This window comes from Thermobia domestica, chromosome 16 (assembly GCF_964235325.1).
Source record: "Thermobia domestica chromosome 16, izTheDome1.hap1.1, whole genome shotgun sequence".
NCBI lineage: Eukaryota > Metazoa > Arthropoda > Insecta > Zygentoma > Lepismatidae > Thermobia > Thermobia domestica.
Window position 1 is genome coordinate 142,010,253 of NC_137469.1, and position 18,026 is coordinate 142,028,278.

At 35.1% G+C, this 18,026-nt stretch overlaps 1 protein-coding gene across 1 annotated transcript in view; it reads right to left on the reverse strand.

Annotated features, from left to right (window-relative positions):
- The window catches only part of LOC145672638 (putative maltase-glucoamylase 2), a 246,467-nt gene that overhangs the window by 183,938 nt on the left and 44,503 nt on the right, over positions 1-18,026 (reverse strand). The window contains 1 exon segment of the mRNA XM_081741799.1: positions 13,737-13,911. Within this exon segment, the coding sequence (XP_081597925.1) occupies positions 13,737-13,911 (175 nt within the window).

The following is an 18,026-nucleotide window of genomic DNA, read 5'->3' on the forward strand; positions in this document are numbered from 1 at the left end:
AAGTAGACCAACATACAGAAGCTTACATTACAAATTATATGTCTATTTTTCTCACAACTTAATGGGTTCATTGCCCTGTGCTCTAAGCTCTCCATATAATAAACAAACATTAACAATTATTATAAAGCGCATGGTAAGCATATATGGCTATATGATGCGAAGCACTGTATTTTTTGTTGAGTTGATTTTGAGTTTAACGTACCTTTCAGCAGCGAGGCTATATGAAAATGGTCCTACCCCATGCCGTAAACGTTGCCAACACCTAGTGGCCTACTTGCGGGTGAACGCCGATCGTCAATATAGAGACGAGACGGTGTCCCACTGCCAGCAGGGTTTCGTCGAGTCGAAACAAATATCTCGCATTGGACTTCGTTTTGGTCCGCGCTCCTTCGATTCGTTGCGGAGCGTCGCGAAGGGACCAACACGAAACTATCGCCAGTCATGTGCATGCGGTTATTATTATACAGGGTGCGAATTACCGGGGGGGATGAGGGGGATTTTCCCCCTCAATCGCATTTTGTTCCCCCCCAAAGAAGCCATGTGAAGTATCCCCACCGGGGATGCTCGCTTTCCCCGCCAAACTATGCTCAGTATAACTCCAAATTTCTTCGGAATGATCGATGTAAACTATTCAGTTTTGGTCATTTCTACCTACTATCTAATTACCCACTATTTTCAAGTTTTTTAGTTGAACTATATTATTATGACTACGGTTGTTACTTGCAACTGTACCTTCGTACCCTTTAGTTCGTCATCGTTCGTGAATTTGAATGTATTAATTGCGTATAACAAAGCCACATGTGGATTTATAAATGTTCTTAGCGGTTAGCCAAGAAGAAGTAAACAAATAGCTTCTTCTACCATACTTAACGAAGTTCGGACATGTCATATTCATCCTCTACATTTGTATCGATTATCATCTTATTTTAATTTTTGTTATAACATGTTATTTCATTTTCCAGTATACTCTTTATTAGCACATGGTATTCATTCCCTAGTAGTTTGTGTGTATGCAACTCAAAAGTTGCATTTAATTTGTGACAATTAGCATAGTAATCACTGCCTTTTACAGTTTACGGAAATGAACTTTTGAAACTGTACTCAAAGTCTGAGATATAGGCAGTGTTGCCAACAAGCTGATACAAAAAGTCGCCAAATAGGAGATGAAATGACTTCAATTTTGGGTGAAAAGTCGCTATAATTTTCGTGGAGTTTTGCCTCTTATATATATATATATATATATATATATATATATATATATATATATATATATATATATAACTTTATGATCAATTTTGCTGCAACGAAATCAAAAATAAGTTTAGAGAAACGAACAATATTCAAGGTCTAGGAAAAATCTTACTTCACTTCTACTCATGCTTCTACAGATAATCTGTTTACTATCGTTAATGAAATATTTGTGCTTCTAAACGGGAGCTCTGTAAACTAAAGGACATTAAAAGCTGGAGTTGATCCCCGTTAGAAGGTAAGAGATAACAGCAATCAAAGCGGGAAAATAGAGATAAATGTTATGTACTTTCCCAGCTCGTCAACGTCTGCACTGATTCAAATAAGCAAAAGGAAATAAACATATATCTGAACTGATTCGAGCTAATAGTACTTATTTTATGATGAGTTGTCCGCAGTACAAAAGTCACTAGATTTGTAAATAAGTCGCCAAATCTTCATTCCAAAATCACCAAAAAAGTCGCTAATCGGAAAAATTATTTTCTGTCGCTATCCTGGAATGCGAATCCCCTAGATTTAGCGACTTTTTCCCCAAATTGGCAACACTGGATATAGGTATTCTGTTGTAAGTATATGTTAACGTACACGCTGTGGATACGCTCCTAGTGAGCAGACATGTTAGTGAAGGTGATTTTTAGGTGAATAAGCGCATAATTGAAGATTTGTTTCAGCATTTGTTAATACGACTGGTTCTCCGTGTCATTGTCCGTGTCTGTATAAGCATTTCAACTGGAGCGTTTTTTTTTTTTTTTTTTTTTTAAGTTAACCCTTCATTTTTCCATCTTTCTTTTCGCTGTACAGTATGCTGTCCACGCTAATAATGTCTGGAAAGCTTTATTTGAATAACATAGCCCATAGTGATACTCATCTTCAACTTAGCAGTAAAGTAATTGTAAGTGTTGACTTCCTGAGCCCCATCACAGAATCGATATTTGGAAGAAAAAAAGTCGTGAAGAGCGCAGCTTTAGCCTGGAGTAGGAGCACAAGCTCGAAATTTGAATTGAAAGATTTTAAATATTTGGCCTTCGATTTGACCTTGATGTCAGAAATCGGGACCAGCAACAATCCATTTCTTGTTTGATAGGCTAATATCTAGATTTTCTTTTCTTTTTTTTTAAAGTATGCCCGGTTTAACTGATAATTTTAGTGGTTTTCATAATACTGTTTTTTTTATTATTATTATTTTTGCTACCTGTATGTAATAACGCAAAGTGGAAGATTTCAATATGAGTGGAAAAATTAATATATGCTTGTGATCAGCTATCGCTCGGGCCGAATTACTAATTAAATAAACCTTAAAGAGCTACGGGGACAAGAGTGAGTACAACATTTAAACACGTCCAGAAAGGTTTGGTGGGGTGTGTATATGTCAGACAATATATAGTTATTACCAGTTATTGTTGGTAGATTTATTAAATTAATAAATCTCTTTATTAATTACAAATGTCACACACACACACACACACACACACACACACACATATATATATATATATATATATATATATATATATATATATATATATATATATATATAGGCTCATTTTGTAATTTGAACCTTCAGACTTTATGTCCTGTTGGCCTAATTTTATCCCCCCCAATATAGATTATCTAATTCGCACACTGTTATTATATATTATTTTTTGCTGACAAATTGTTCCTAAAGCAGGCTCCAGGGGTCAAGAATAACTACTACCTCAACATCATGAAGTGAAAAATCTTGAGTGCGATAATTGTATGAATTTAGATGGCAACTGTCGTCGATCATTAGAAAGCGAGTTTAAGAGAAATATGAAATAAAATATATAGACACGAGTCATTTTGTTATAGAATTACATGGCGAACGCGTTTTATCTTATCCCAAAAAGTTCTCGCCTCATATATACGGTTAAAAGAGCACTCTGACCAGATTAAAACGATATGAACGGTTTATCCCTTTACAAGCGATGTCTCCTTCATCGTCTCCGTGGATAAGTCGTAAAAACACCCAGTAATCATAAGGTTGGTAATTCGAACCTCCTCCGGTGTAATTTTCTGGTATTTTCTTTAGTGTTTTTAGACTCACCTTTATGTAATCAAATCACACATATAGGCGATTTAACATATTTTGGGGGAGTAATTTTGTGGTTCATTGGCGTTTTGTCGCGTCATAAGATGCTGTCTGCAAATAGAAAGCAGAGAGGCACGTTAAATGAATTAACTTAAAAAATAACCCAGTGCCCTGAAACACCAGATTCCAATCAATATAAGTATATGTCCAATGCCGTGCCGTGAAAAATCAGGGCCCGAGGCGAGAGCATATGGCAGCGCTCCCGTATATATGAGTTGTCAATTTAAAGTTGACTTCTCGGGACTATTCTTTCTGCATAATACTTTACTATTTTATCACGTCTGAAATCAGAAAGTTTCAGTATTATTACACTGGAATCGTAAAAGTGTGCAATTACTGAATTCACTAAAGTTCTATTTTCTCCTTCTGCCAGAACAGTGTTGTCTTAGAGTGGTGGCTTCAGCGTTAGTTTCGTAATGTTGACGCGAGATCGATTCCGGGTTTGGAAATTCACTAAATTTTTACAATCTACAAAACTGATACTTCTGACGTATACTAACATGAAAAATATTCAATTTCTCTGGGTCTAAGATTTGAGACGACCTCCTTCACAGGTGAAATGCCAACAACACGAAATTACGTCATCCGTATCAACTTCATTCTTAACCGTCTGGCAAGTAACGTGTTTGGACAAGAATTGATGAACACATAAGGGTTAAACACGTCCTTACTGCTGTAGTATGGGCCAAAAATGAGTTCTAAAGAATTGTTCGTAGCTGTCCACATATTGCTAATAGTGATCGCACTTATAATAGGGATTGCTAGTCACGGAAATGATCCTATTTAAGAAGTCAACTCACCTTTCTACTTAGAAGAAGGGCGAAACAAAATGCATGACTGTCATCAGCTAACAAATATTTATATTTAATTTCTTGTCATAAAATGATAATTTTATCTGTAAATCCGTAAACGTAATAATATTATTGCGTTCATGTATAAACAAAGAAACATCTGACACACTCTATTTCTTTTCTATATCATTACCTCCGACTATGTGACTTTTCTTTCCTTCTGCGGTAATAATAATAATAATAATAATAATAATAATAATAATAATAATAATAATAATAATAATAATAATAATAAAGGAATAACATAATTTCAATACCAATTACATAAACATTATCTTCCCATTCACAAAAATTAATAATTACCACGACGGGATTTCAACCCAAGTAGCTGCAATGGGATTTTCCTGCTTTCACAATTTCTTTTAAACAAATCGCCCCAACCGGAGTATTGTTCACCACTGACACCTCATGTCCTTTCGACGTATTCCACACACTACATGAACACGATCACAGAAATATTTAGGTCAATTAAAATTCCGGTCTTGCTCTTCAGAAGAATTCAAACTCCTGGTGGATTGCGCCTGATGATCAGCAGACTCATGATCATGTGGCCTCAATTTGCCACAAACTCCTCATATCGATATGAGAAAATAAACTAGTAGTTATAGAACATAAACGTAGAACTGTCTATTTCTACACGTGCTGATACAACTTAAAGAATATGAAAATAATTTCTGGCGTCTTTTCTTCTTGTGAAATTGGAAGTTATATTAAAGACGAAATGTAATGTAAGTCGGGACCATCCCTGCAACTGATGACCAGCGCCATAACTTAGATTCTTTTCTGGGGGGCTTTGGCGTGGAAGGCCCGGGTTCAATTGCCGGCGGAACCTCATGTGGTTAGGATTTCACGTTAACCAGTAGGTCCACGTAATATAGCCTCGCTGCTGAACGGGAGTTAAACTCAAAATCAACTCAACTCTTTTCTGGGGGGCAATTATTAAAAAGCTTATTTTGGTCCCTAGATAAAGATGATTTCTTACTATTGGGCCACCTCTCTCCTATTTTTTCTTAATCTTTATGAGCCCACCGGAGCCTGTGAGCCCTCCCGCACGTCAAGGTCTGCGGTTCCGTTAGTCACTCCCTGGGCCCATTACATACACGGCAAAATTATTAAGGGGGCAATATTGATAAATCTCAAAGCCATAGGAATAAATATTACTCAAATGGGTCCACGACTAATTTTTGTTCTATTTACATTTTGTGTGCTGTTTTGTTTATGTACTGTAGCGACCCGATTTGATGCTTCATTTCTAATTTCATGTTCCTATCGTATATGGAGTAAGAAAATTTTGTCTGAAAATGGGCCCTCTCGGACGGCGGGGACCTTCTCTGGGGGAAGTTGTCCTCCACAAGTTACGGCTCTGCCGATGACGTAGGCTCAACTGGAGATCATTTCGTGATATTTTCTTCATTGAGCAACGTTTATATAACTTGTTTTTGAGTTAAACAAGGAAGTCTCGAGTAAGTCATTAAGACACACACAAAAGTTTTTTATATTTTCTAATTTATATTTTTATTTATCTTTTGTTTACATATTTTTGTTATATTTGAGTATTTTGATATATTTTACCTTGAAACGATTTTAACTAGGTGTTAGTTTGGGTGGAAATTTAAATGGCGCATAAAAATAATTATGTTTTCATACTCTTATTTATTGTCTATCATTTTTAACCTGAAAAGCATAAACATGAAACATGAAACTAAATAATTCCGTTTCAATATTGTTCAGTGATATCAATGTCTCAATTATCAGTTGTTGCGATCGTGCTATATGCTACCATGTGTATACAATATGTCACAGCTGATCTGGATTTGAATGTGGTCTTCTTGTGGTTGTTCAAAGATTCAATGATTGTTTGTGTTAATTCTTAGGTTATCACTACTGCTGTGGCAAGGTGTGTTTCCTTTAGACAGTTCCCTGCGTGGCACCATCTGGCCACTAGCTTGCAGTTGGTGCATACGTGCTCTGTATTCCAATCTTTTTCTTTCTTCATGAAGTCCATCACACAAATCAAGTATAGGTGAATGTATTTAGAAACGACAGTTTTCACACTTTATTCACTACAAACGAACTACTATTATCAAGTTTTGATTGCTGGCACAAGCTTGTATTTTATACCGAAAATTTGCATTCAATGCACAGAGGTATAATGTTCACTTTTGGTATGAGACTTCCAAACTGTGCTATGCATAGGTATCTAAAGACTTATAGAACAGCTATCGTCCGTTCGTCCGTCCGTCTGTCAACAGGTATCAGAGGAAAAACGGTAATAGATAAAGAGATAACGAATCTTGCAATCGATTCACAGTCCCAAGGTTAGGTTTCATCTCCTTTGTTTACTCTCAGCTCAATTCGGAAGTTGTTCAAGTTAATCATTTCGGGTTTCAAAGTTTATCTCCATAGAACAAAATGTTATTAGACAACAACAAGTGGTTTTCTGCAATTGTATACATATGGTAGTATGTGGTAGGATCGCAAAACTTGATGGTTGAGACAATAAAATCACTGGACAATATCGAAACTAAATTATTTAGTTTAATGTTTGACGTTTATGCGCTTCAGGTTAAAACGATAGACAACGAATAAGAGTAAATGAAAAGATAATTATTTTTTGTGTTCTAGCGGGAATAGAACTCGGAACCTCACACACCAAATGCGTATGTGCAACTCGCTAGACTAACGGGAAGGGTTGTAAACTAATATTTTATTTGAGGTTACAAAATTCTATTGACAATTATTTACAGTAGTTTACTTACAGTCATTTACCCCTAACAAAAAAAGAAAAAGCAATCTGTTTTACGTCCCATATTTATGCCAACTAGGGTAAAGGAGGTGGTGCTTATGAGAAATCAGTGAAATGGTGGAATAAAGAAAGTGGGAAAAAACAAGAGAACCTGAGAAAACTCTCACACACTGTGTTCACCACAAAGTTCACTTTACGCAAGCTGGAATCGAACCAGAGACAATAAGCACCAGAGGAAAACGCTATTCCTCTTTTTAACTTCCTGACGTATTCTCAATTTCAATGATATTTAAGGACTACTAGAATCGACAGGGACATGAACACAGAAACATGGAGGATAGTTAAAATTCCTGCCTTGCATAGGGACTCGAAAATCTCACGATCGGCAGTCTAACAGCTCAGACTGCTCAGCTACACCCACCGATTTCCACTAGGCCACTGCGGTCCCTAGCTTTGTAACAGTTTGTAGTAATACTTATTATCTTCACACTCACAATCAGCTATCGAGTCAGGGTGATTAAGTTATACATAAGATGTATTTTATTTATTTATTTACTAAAGTTTTTACGATACAACCAAAATCAGTTTTTCTGTTAAATGATTATTATTTTCATGAAGCAAAGAGTGAATATCCCACTTGGGTTTAGAACTATCGCTACTACACTTTTAATAGTTTAATTAGTGGATTAATTATAACTAATGATTTAATTATTTTCATTATTCCGGTTCATTTTCTAGAAATTGTTTGCAGAAATTATTCGGAGTAATGTTTTATTTTAGTAATGTTTCATTAAAGTTTAGTCATATTTTAATTTCCATTTCAAATATTTATAAGTTTCCCCTTCCGGTTAGGATACTGATTAGGAATGAAGTTTCCTCTTTTTATAAAATTCTTGATAATTGTAATACTTTATTTAAAGAATGTAAATTAGGATTATTTGAAATTATTCAAATAAACTAGAATGAAGACAATGATACTTAGCAACATTATTAGAACAAACCATTGTTGTTTTAAAAATTGACGAAATCAAGCTTTTCTAAAAAAAAAAAAAAAAAAAAAGGCTACCTAGTCTATGGGATTCGAACTGGTGATCGTGGATAAAAACAAAGCACTTCAGGAGTGCGCGTTAACCGTATATTCTATGAAGGTATGTTAAGGTTCACTCTGTTAGTAGTGTATATCAGAAAATCACTACCATAAACTGCCTGGTCCCTTCGCGTATTTTGTGGCTTATTTCTTTTTACTTGTTTGTTTACGTATAAAAGGTTTAACACTTATTATTATTATTAGAGCTGTGCAATATGTATAGTAACTAACATTATGAAAGATTTACGTTGTATTTCTAATAAAACATAAACTTCTCTCTCTCTCTCTCTCTCTCTCTCTCTGTAATTTTCGCCGCGCTTTTGCCATGGTTACGAAAATGGAATTTCCGGATGAGTTTCGGAGTGTACTTAATTTTTTTACAAAAATATATTTTTTTTAAATATATGGTTTCCTTTTTCTGCATATTTCTAAGAAGACATTCAACATTTTCTATCATAAGAAAGAGAGTTATTTCTATTTATATAATTTTAAAAGACATGCGACAGAAATTCTGGACAGTAGTGTAGTTTCTTCTTTTATTTATACTCCATTCCTAGACACAGACAAAACAGCTTTCTTCTATTTTGTTGTTTCTTTAAACAAATCACGTAATGACCCATACCTTTGTTTTAGTCTTACTTGTTAGCTCTAAACTTCATGTGTCTCGATTCGATTTTTTGCATTTTCTACTGGTGCTCAAGATATAAAAATGGTTTCGCGTTCGCGGGAATCGATTCGTGGACTACAAGATCTTCAGACTACCTTGATATTGAATACTGTACGAGAGAGAATGGCCAGAGCAGAGACATACGCACATTACTGTGGCTTCGTTACCTCGATCTGAGTGCGAATTTACATAACTAACTCGGTCTTCAAATTTTACACGTGATTTCGCCAATAAGTTATCATTAGCTTTAACGCTACATGCGACGTTGATAAAGCTTTAAACGAATGAGACAAATTACAAATAGTGATCGAACTTACAACTCTAATCACAAGAACGATTCTATTCAAGGTGCCAACTCACCTTCCTATCTAGAATAACTCGGATTCGATTGCCGGCAGGAGCTCATGTGGTTCGGATTCCACGCTAATGACTAGATTGCGTCCTATATAGCCTTGCTGCTGAAAGGGACGTTAAACTCAAAATCAACTCATTCTATCTAGAAGAAGGGCGAAACAAAATTCATTACTGCTACCAGCTAACAAATATTTATACTCCGTTTCTTGTTTTCGTAAAATAATAACTCTCTTTGTCAATCCATAAATTTAATAATATTATTACGTTCATGTGTAAACCTGAAAAGAATATGATATAAAATATATCTCTTCTGTTTCTATCAATAGCTGTGACTATGTGTCTTTTCTTCTCTTGTCATTGTAATAATAATAATAATAATAATAATAATAATAATAATAATAATAATAATAATAATAATAATAATAATAATAATAATAAATTTGCACTGTTTTCCTCAAAAACTTGCGACTTTAAGGTCTACAATATAGAGCTCTGCTAACGACAACACACTGGACATTGTTTATAAAAATACCGAAAAACATTATTCACTAACTTATTGTCTACGGTTTGAACTACAAGAAATGATCCTCGCGATAATGTGAATATAAAAGTGAAATATTGTGTTTCTACACAATTTCCTTTTCTCGGATGACTGTATAAGCTTAAAAAATATATCGTTGTAAAGAAAATGAAACGTACGCCTTCAGGGGGAATCGATCTGACGACCCCGTGAACTTCAGCCCACTGTGTTGCCGATTACACCATCAAGACCTGCTTGCAAGGAAAGCCGCTACATTGAGTGTTTTGTCGAAAGAGTCCAAGCACTTTACATCGCATTGTATCTTTTTCCTTGTTTCGTTTTTGTTGCGTTCAGTCTTTGTGTTTTTCGTACAGTGCACGAAAAAACAAATCCATTTTTCACCGCGAGGTCCAAGATTACTGTTTTAGCTGATCAGCAAATACGAAGCAACTGGCGAAATGATATGGGGTAATGTGTAGTATTTTATTTTCATATCAAAAATGGCAAGATACTATCCCTCGGAAAACTTGTATAAACTTTTGTGACAGGCAATACAGGATATGGTCTTAGTGGACAGGCTCATAACGGTATCAGACGTGGTGTCCGCACTGTATATTGTTTGTGCTCAGGCCCATCACATGCTGCATGTTCTGTTGGGTTACCGAAAAGTTTCTGCAAAATGGGTGCCAAGAAATCTGACCTCGGATTGCAAGAATGTAGCCTCCACTGCTTGATACGTTGCGGGCAAGAGGGAAATGAATTCCTGATCAGAATCAACACAAGCGATGAAACATGTGTGTACAGTTTACCCAAAGACCAACGTTGCCTAAACGACGAGGAAGCATCCCAGTTTACCAGTGACGAGAAAATTCTAAGTGTCACCCTCTGCGGGAAAATTTTTGGTAACAGTGTTCTGGGACACAAAAGGTGTGATTCTCCGTGATGTACTCCATGGAAAGACCATGAATGCAGTACGCTACTGCGACATTCTCACCAAACTAAGTTCTGCCATTCGACGAAAGAGACCAGAGTTCTTGGGTGAAAGTGTTGTGCTTTTGGACGACAACGCAGAACCATACACAGCAAGGCTCACACAAGACCAGATTAATTGCTTCCGATGAGAGAGATTCTATCACCCTTCCTACAGCCCCGTTCTTGCCCATCCAACTTTTACCTGTTCCTTGCATTGAAAGCCGTACTCTCATTACGTCAATTTCAAAACAATTGCAATAAAACAATTGCCGCACTCTACTGCACTGACTTTTACCATAGTGGTTTCTTCAAACTGATTTCAAGCTACGATAATTTTGTCATTGTCTGTGGTGACTACATCGAAAAATAGTGCAAGGTATATAATCCATGATGCTATGGTGTATTTGTGTTTGGCAGTAAAGTTTCCGTGTGAAGAAAATCAGGAAACTTACTTACAGAACGTCCTTCGTACACAGTACTAACACTGTCATGTGTTGAGGAGTTCCATGATCAAACTCCAAACACTTTCATTAGATCATTATAATATTTGCTTAGACCCTGTGGGAAAGCTTAATATTTCGAACTAAAAAAACAATAATCTAAATCAATATATCTATGTTGAAGTTGTGAGTGAATATGTAGACAATTAAGAAATCAGCTAATTATGACATTATCGCAAACTAATGCGTAGATCTTGCGTTGCCTTGACACAAACCGTTACGGAATGGGATTATATATATTCCAGCGTTAGAGAGGAATATATTATTTTTCTTAACGTAGTTGTAATGATTTTCAGCTTTGAAAATAGTAATTAAACGTACAACATTAAACATTATGTGCATTTGATGTAAACTGGGAGCCAAAATTTGTACGATAATTTCAGTTATTGCTTCTCTGCAATGTATACAGGGTGAACCTGAAAAACGTGCACAAACTTCAGAAGGTGATTCGTGACATCAAACCAAAGTCCTCTTGCATATTGTCGAATTCCGCGTCGTGTAGGAGTGACAGAGGTGCCAACTTGGAATCGAAACTACAATCGTGATAATTGGAACGTAATAGAAAGATGTGCATGCAATGCAACATTCAAGAAGACTTTTTTCTTTCGATGTAACGAATCACCTTCCGAAGTATGTGTACATCTTTGTGTCCCGTTGCAATTGTCATGATTCGGTTTTCGATTCCGAGTTTGCACCCTTGTTACTCTTGTATGACGCGGAATTCTACAAAATGCAAGAGAACTTTTTGTCTTATTTTGATGTCACGAATTACCTGCCGAAGTATGTGCACATTTTTCTGTTTCGTTGTAATTGTCACGATTCGATTTTCGGTTTCAATTTGGCAGCCCTGTCACTCTTACATAACTCGGAATTCGACAATATGCAAAGAGGACGTTTTGTCTTCCTTTTATGTGACGAGTCATCTTCCGGAGTTTGTGTACATCTTTAAGGTTCATGCTGTATATTAGCACGTAGAATCATATTTACGGGACTCTCCAATTTTACTTTCACTTTGTTGGCATAGGTATAGTGGTTACGTGCCACAATTTAACGACTACTGTCTATTTTATAGAAGTCATCTTCTAATCCCTACACTTTTAAACGAAATACAGTATGGATATTATGACAGAAAGGCCTTGTGTTCATCTTAAACACAAACTAAATACAGATTGGTAGAGAACAAATGATGTAATATTTCAGTTGGAGTAGTAGTCTGAAGAAGGAAGTAATATACTTCCGAAACTATAACATTGCTAGTTAATTTATAATAAAGATTAAAGACAGCCTTGTAAGAAAGTTGTATTTAGTTTGTGGAAATACAGTATTACTATTCCGTACAAAAATACTCTTCTGGCGGAAATTAATATCTAATAGAGTTCTTCCTTATATGTAGTCATTTATTTTAGTGCACTGGATGTAGTGTGCACAACAGGGACAGTTTGAAGTTCCCAAGGCAGTCAATACTACTTCTGTCTCATTTGTTTCTAATTTTCCAAATGCCATAAAGTATTCTATCTCATATTTTCTAAGGTTTCGTATATATCTACTGAATCTTTCCGCGTTGAAGATGATACCATGAAAATTAACTTACAAGGAACAGACATGAACCTGTCATCTGGACATCCAAATCAAACCTAATCCATTCAATAAATAGACTAAAGATAAGTTCATACACAAAATATTAGGTGCCGTGGACAACGGAGTAAGTCCCTGGGGCTCATTAACCTTGTTAGTATAAGGAAAAGCAGTATAGGGATAAGAAATGTGTGTATAAAGTTTTGTATTGATAGACGGAATAGATATGTGGGAAAAGCTTGTATACCAATACACGGTTCTTCTTCATACCTATTCTGTCTGTCAACACAAAACTTGGTACACACATTTCTTATCCCTATACTGTTTTCTGAGATACATTTCGATTGTGTGCTTTTATCCGGGGCCACTCCAGAGGGATCCATACTTTATTCTGGAGAGATTTCTGGAGAGAATTTTCCAGATATTCTCCCAATTTTCCCTGTTCAAGTACGTTAAGGGCCCCCACATATAGCACCTCTGGAAAGCTTGTTTCACGCTGAAGGGAATGAACTATAAACCATAACTTTCCAATGAACAGTGTTGATACAATAGCTATTTCACTGCAAGTCTACGATTTTCCTTATACTAACAATCTTAATGGGCCCCAGGGACTTACCCCGTTGTCCATAGCATCTAATATTTTGTGCATGAACTTATCTTTAGTCTATTCATTGAATGGATTAGGTTTGATTTGGATGTCCAGATGACAGGTGCATGTCTGTATCTTTGTTATGTTTATCGAGTTCGGATGTCCGGATGAAGCGTTCGTGTCCGTTCCTTGTTAGATTTTTTAAAGCATGATTATATAATGACAAAAAAACTATGAATTTGACTTGTCAAAACTTCATTTTGGTCACTGTTAGGAAGTTCTAAACTTCCATTATGTAAAACAAACTTTATTATGATCAAAACACCAAATGTTTGGAATTTATGATCCTGTACCCGTAAACTGGGCGATAACTCATACGTAGCTAACGCCCTATCTTTACGCAAACAAAGAGTTTTTGTCCTTTTCAAATCCAGACTTTAGATGCGTCTTATGATTAGCAATAAATTGGCTCTACTATAAGATCTATACCTGTACGAATCAATCAAGTAGTACTTACTTCAACACTGGGAATATTGTTAGCACTAAAAAGAGGCCATACTTTTCCATCAAATTCTCTTCTGAATTTACGATGTGAATCTTCTCCAAGGCCGAAGATGTTCTTTGAAGGCAATCGCGTTGCAATAGACAACAGTTGGTCAGAAAACGTCAAACCATGTATACCTGTGTCAAAACTGTGATACAGAATATAGGTATAAATTTTAAAAAGCATACAATTAGGTATACCATTTGAGATGTACAGTATTAAACAATTAAACATAGCTGATAAATGGAGACTATTTATTATATTTTACAATTGTAAATTATCAGTCAACAAACGAAATTTCATGTTTTATAAATGTCAAAGCATATTGTCTCAGTTGATATGAAGTTTTCGATACCGACAAGCAAACAAGAATATTAAAAATTTGAATTTGTAAGTGCTATGAAATAAAGTAGCTGGTGCCTCCTTAAGATGTTATTATTATCTATTTTGTCTCTCTGCAAAATACAACTAGTTCAGTGCAATTAGACCAAGAAAGGGCAAAACCCGGACATTTAAAAAAAAAACGAAATCTTTTCTAAAATGATCATGATACTCTATTCAGTAACGCATGTCATAGAAAGTCCAAAAAAATCCCGCGTCGGGGTTGGTCACTATAGCCGGCATATTGGGTAGCCTATTTCCAATGCCAAAGTCTTCGAGGAGACTTAGCATTCACTTTACCTGACTATAATACAGGTTGTAAACACTGTAGAGATATGAACCATACCTCATTGAAAACATATTAAATTAGTTGCTGTTATTGTGTAAAAATTGAGGAAATTTACACCTTCTCAAAAGGGAAAGAAAGGAAATTCAACAAAATTTCCCAGAACAGAAGTAAAAATTGAATTTGAGATTTCTATTACAACATTTTAGGGAAAAGAAAAAAAAAACAATCCAAAACCTTTTCTAAAATAATCATGACATTCTATTCAGTAACACAGAGAAAGTCCAGACAATAATACAGATTGTAAACACAGTTGATATATAAACCATACCACGTTGAAAAGATATTTAATTAGTTGTTGTTTTTGTATTAAAATTGAGGAAATTTAGATTTTCCCAGACGGAAAAAAGGAAAATTCTACAAAATTTCCCAGAACAGAAGTGAAAAATTGAGTTTTGAAATTTTTATTACAACATTGTACGGAGAAGGAACTAAAAAAGAATCCTAGCATTCTAGCAAAAACTAAAAAAACATAACATTCACTTTAACTAACTATAATGCCGGTTGTAAACACAGTAGAAACATAAACCATACCTCGCTAAAAAGAAAATCAATTAGTAGTTCTTAATGTGTGAAAATTGAAGAAATTAACATTTTCCCGAAAGGGTAAAAAGGAAAATTATAGAAAATTTCTCAGAACAAAAGTGAAAAATTGAGTTTTGAAATTTTTATTACAGCATGAAGAAAAAAAAATATCCTAAATCTTTTCTAAAATGATCATGATACTCTATTCAGAAACGCATGTCAGAGAAAGTCCAAAATAATCCCGTGTCGGGTTTGGTCACTTTGGCCGGCATATTGGATAGCCTATTTCCAATGCCAATGTTTTCGATTAGATCTAGCGTTCACTTTAACTGACTATAATACAGATTGTAAATACAGTTGAGATATGAAGCACACCTCGTTGAAACGATATTTAATTAGTTGTTGTTATTGTTAAAAATTGAGGAAATTTACATTTTCCCAAAAGGGAAATTCTACAAAATTTCCCAGGACGGAAATGAAAAATTGAGTTTTGAGTTTTTAATACAACATGAGAGAGAGAGAGAGAGAGAGAGAGGAAACAAAATCACAATCCAAACCTTTTCTAAAACGATCATGATACTCTATTCAGTAATTCAGAGGAAGTCCAATAAAACCCAGCGTCGAGTTTGGTCATTATGGCCGGCATGTTGGGTAGCCTATTTCCAATGCCAAAGCTTTCGTGAAAACCATAGCATACACTTTAACTAACTATAATACAGGTTGAGAACACAGTACAGACATAAACCATATCTCGTTGAAAAGATAATTAATTGGTAGTTCTCATTGTATGAAAGTTGAGGAAATTGACATTTTCCCCAAAAGGGTATAAAACGAAAATTTTACAAAGTTTTTCAAAACAAAAGTGAAAAATTGAGTTTTTCGGATTTTTATTACAACATTGTAGGGAGAAGAAACATAAAATATATACAAGATTGTTGGCTACACCTTTCTTAATAAAACATTAAAAGTACATAATATGATATCTCCTAATAGCTGGGATTTTGAAGATTCATATAGTAGATTAAATTCTCTCTTGATCCATATTGTAAGATTTTCACCTCTGCATCCGCAAGTTTTGAGTGAAGTTATTAGTGGGTAGGTAATTTCAAGGACTTCAATAACCTCTAAAAACTTAAGTATTAGCTTGTTTGGAGAAATGAAGAACAGGAAATTTCCGATAATTTCATGTAAATTTTAATATACCTATACGTATTCAGTCCTTGCATGTAGGAATTGTCGGAAGAAATTAACATGTATCCACAAGCATTGGTTAATTCTTCTTTAGCCAGAAAGTCAATCCAATTCCCAGGTTGAGAGTTTCTTCTAGTGGTTGTACTATTGACTAAATTTTTAAATAACGCATACTTATTCATCCACTTCGTCATTATCATCCTATGGAAGGCAATGACAAACCACCATGGGTTTAGTTTGCACTAGGAATTTTCGGGTCAGAAACCTGTATTCAAGCAGAACACTGCATCATCTTTATCATCAATTCATCTAATGATCCTCTAAAACTAGTGTATATTTTACTAAAACAAGAACTCCCGAAGTTTGTAAAACAAAGCTACTTCATAGTTAGACAAAGTTAAAAGTTTTGGTTTGGAATTTGAACGATTGAACAGACTTTGATTAGAGCTATGAAAAATTGTGGTAGCCTCACGTGGGAACGAGGAATTCTGCTTCAACTACTACTACATGGGTTCATTCCATGCCTGCATATTCAAGAATAGTGGAAGCTGTGGAGAAATCCATTGCTGTTCCCCATCGGCGCAAATCTGTCTTCAACATTGGGGGGGGGACGGGTAAGACCGTTCCCATATTTTATATATATATATATATATAAGCGATGTTCAACATATTTATTAAGTTGAAGAACAATGCTGTGAAGAATCAGGGGACAATTGTCTTCAGTGGCGTATTTAGGAGGCTATCGGGCTCAAGCTCCCCCCGAAATAAATTTGTTAGTTTTTCGCATTCCACGTACAACAATAATCCTTCTAACCATTTCTAAGAATGTCATTGACTTTCCATTTTCTTATGCTTTTTGTTCAGAAATAATAGTGTGTTTGCCAAATTTCATTCCATGTAAGAACTGCGTCCTTTTGTTCTTTCTTTCGTCCTTTCTACTTTTCTGTTTCTTTTTCTTGACATTACTTTCTTTCATTTCGTCTATCATAATTTATCGACCATGGTCAGTTGTGATTCAAGTCGGCCGTCATCAGTAACACCAAAACTAAGAGGAGTTGATAAGCGAAACTGGTATTCCACACCAACTTGCGCGGATATCAACATGACAGGACTTGAGTTATTATAAAGAAAGGAAAAATTATATCGTTTAGTTATTTTTAAAAGAAGGAAATGTTTGAATTTTAAAAAATCAAAACGGGGGAAATTAGGAAGGCCAAGAGAATGCTTCCTTTTTCTTGTATGAATAGAATAAAGGGTTAGATTCACTCCTAAATTTTTGTATCATATCATATAGGATTTATCGGTCTGCAATTCTTGCCATTATAACTTCAATTTATGCATAAATTAAAATATATTTAATTCTCAAAATCAAGTGGGCAATTGCTCACTTCCTTCCTTGTGTTGGGCATAGCCCCTCGAAACAAAATCCTAAATACGCCATTGGTTGTCTTCAACATTGGGAGGTGGGCAGATTTGAGGCTTATTCTAGAGAAGGGAGATGAAACTCAATTTACAGTAGATGAATCTACTCAAATCTACTCAACTGTTGTAGAGTATATTATATATTAGGCGGTGTAGATGAAGTAGTAGTACATATCAGTATTACAAACCACTGCCGTGAACACATTCTGAAATCTGAATACATGCATATTTATAATTGGTATGTTTCTAATTAGGCATCCACAAAGATCCACGTTAAAATTGTTTTATAATATAATAATATAAATAATGCCTTCCCCAAAACTATGAAGAAAGAATATCAATTATGTATGACGCAAAAATACTCTTTGAGCAAAATGATGATAATCTCAATCAAGGAC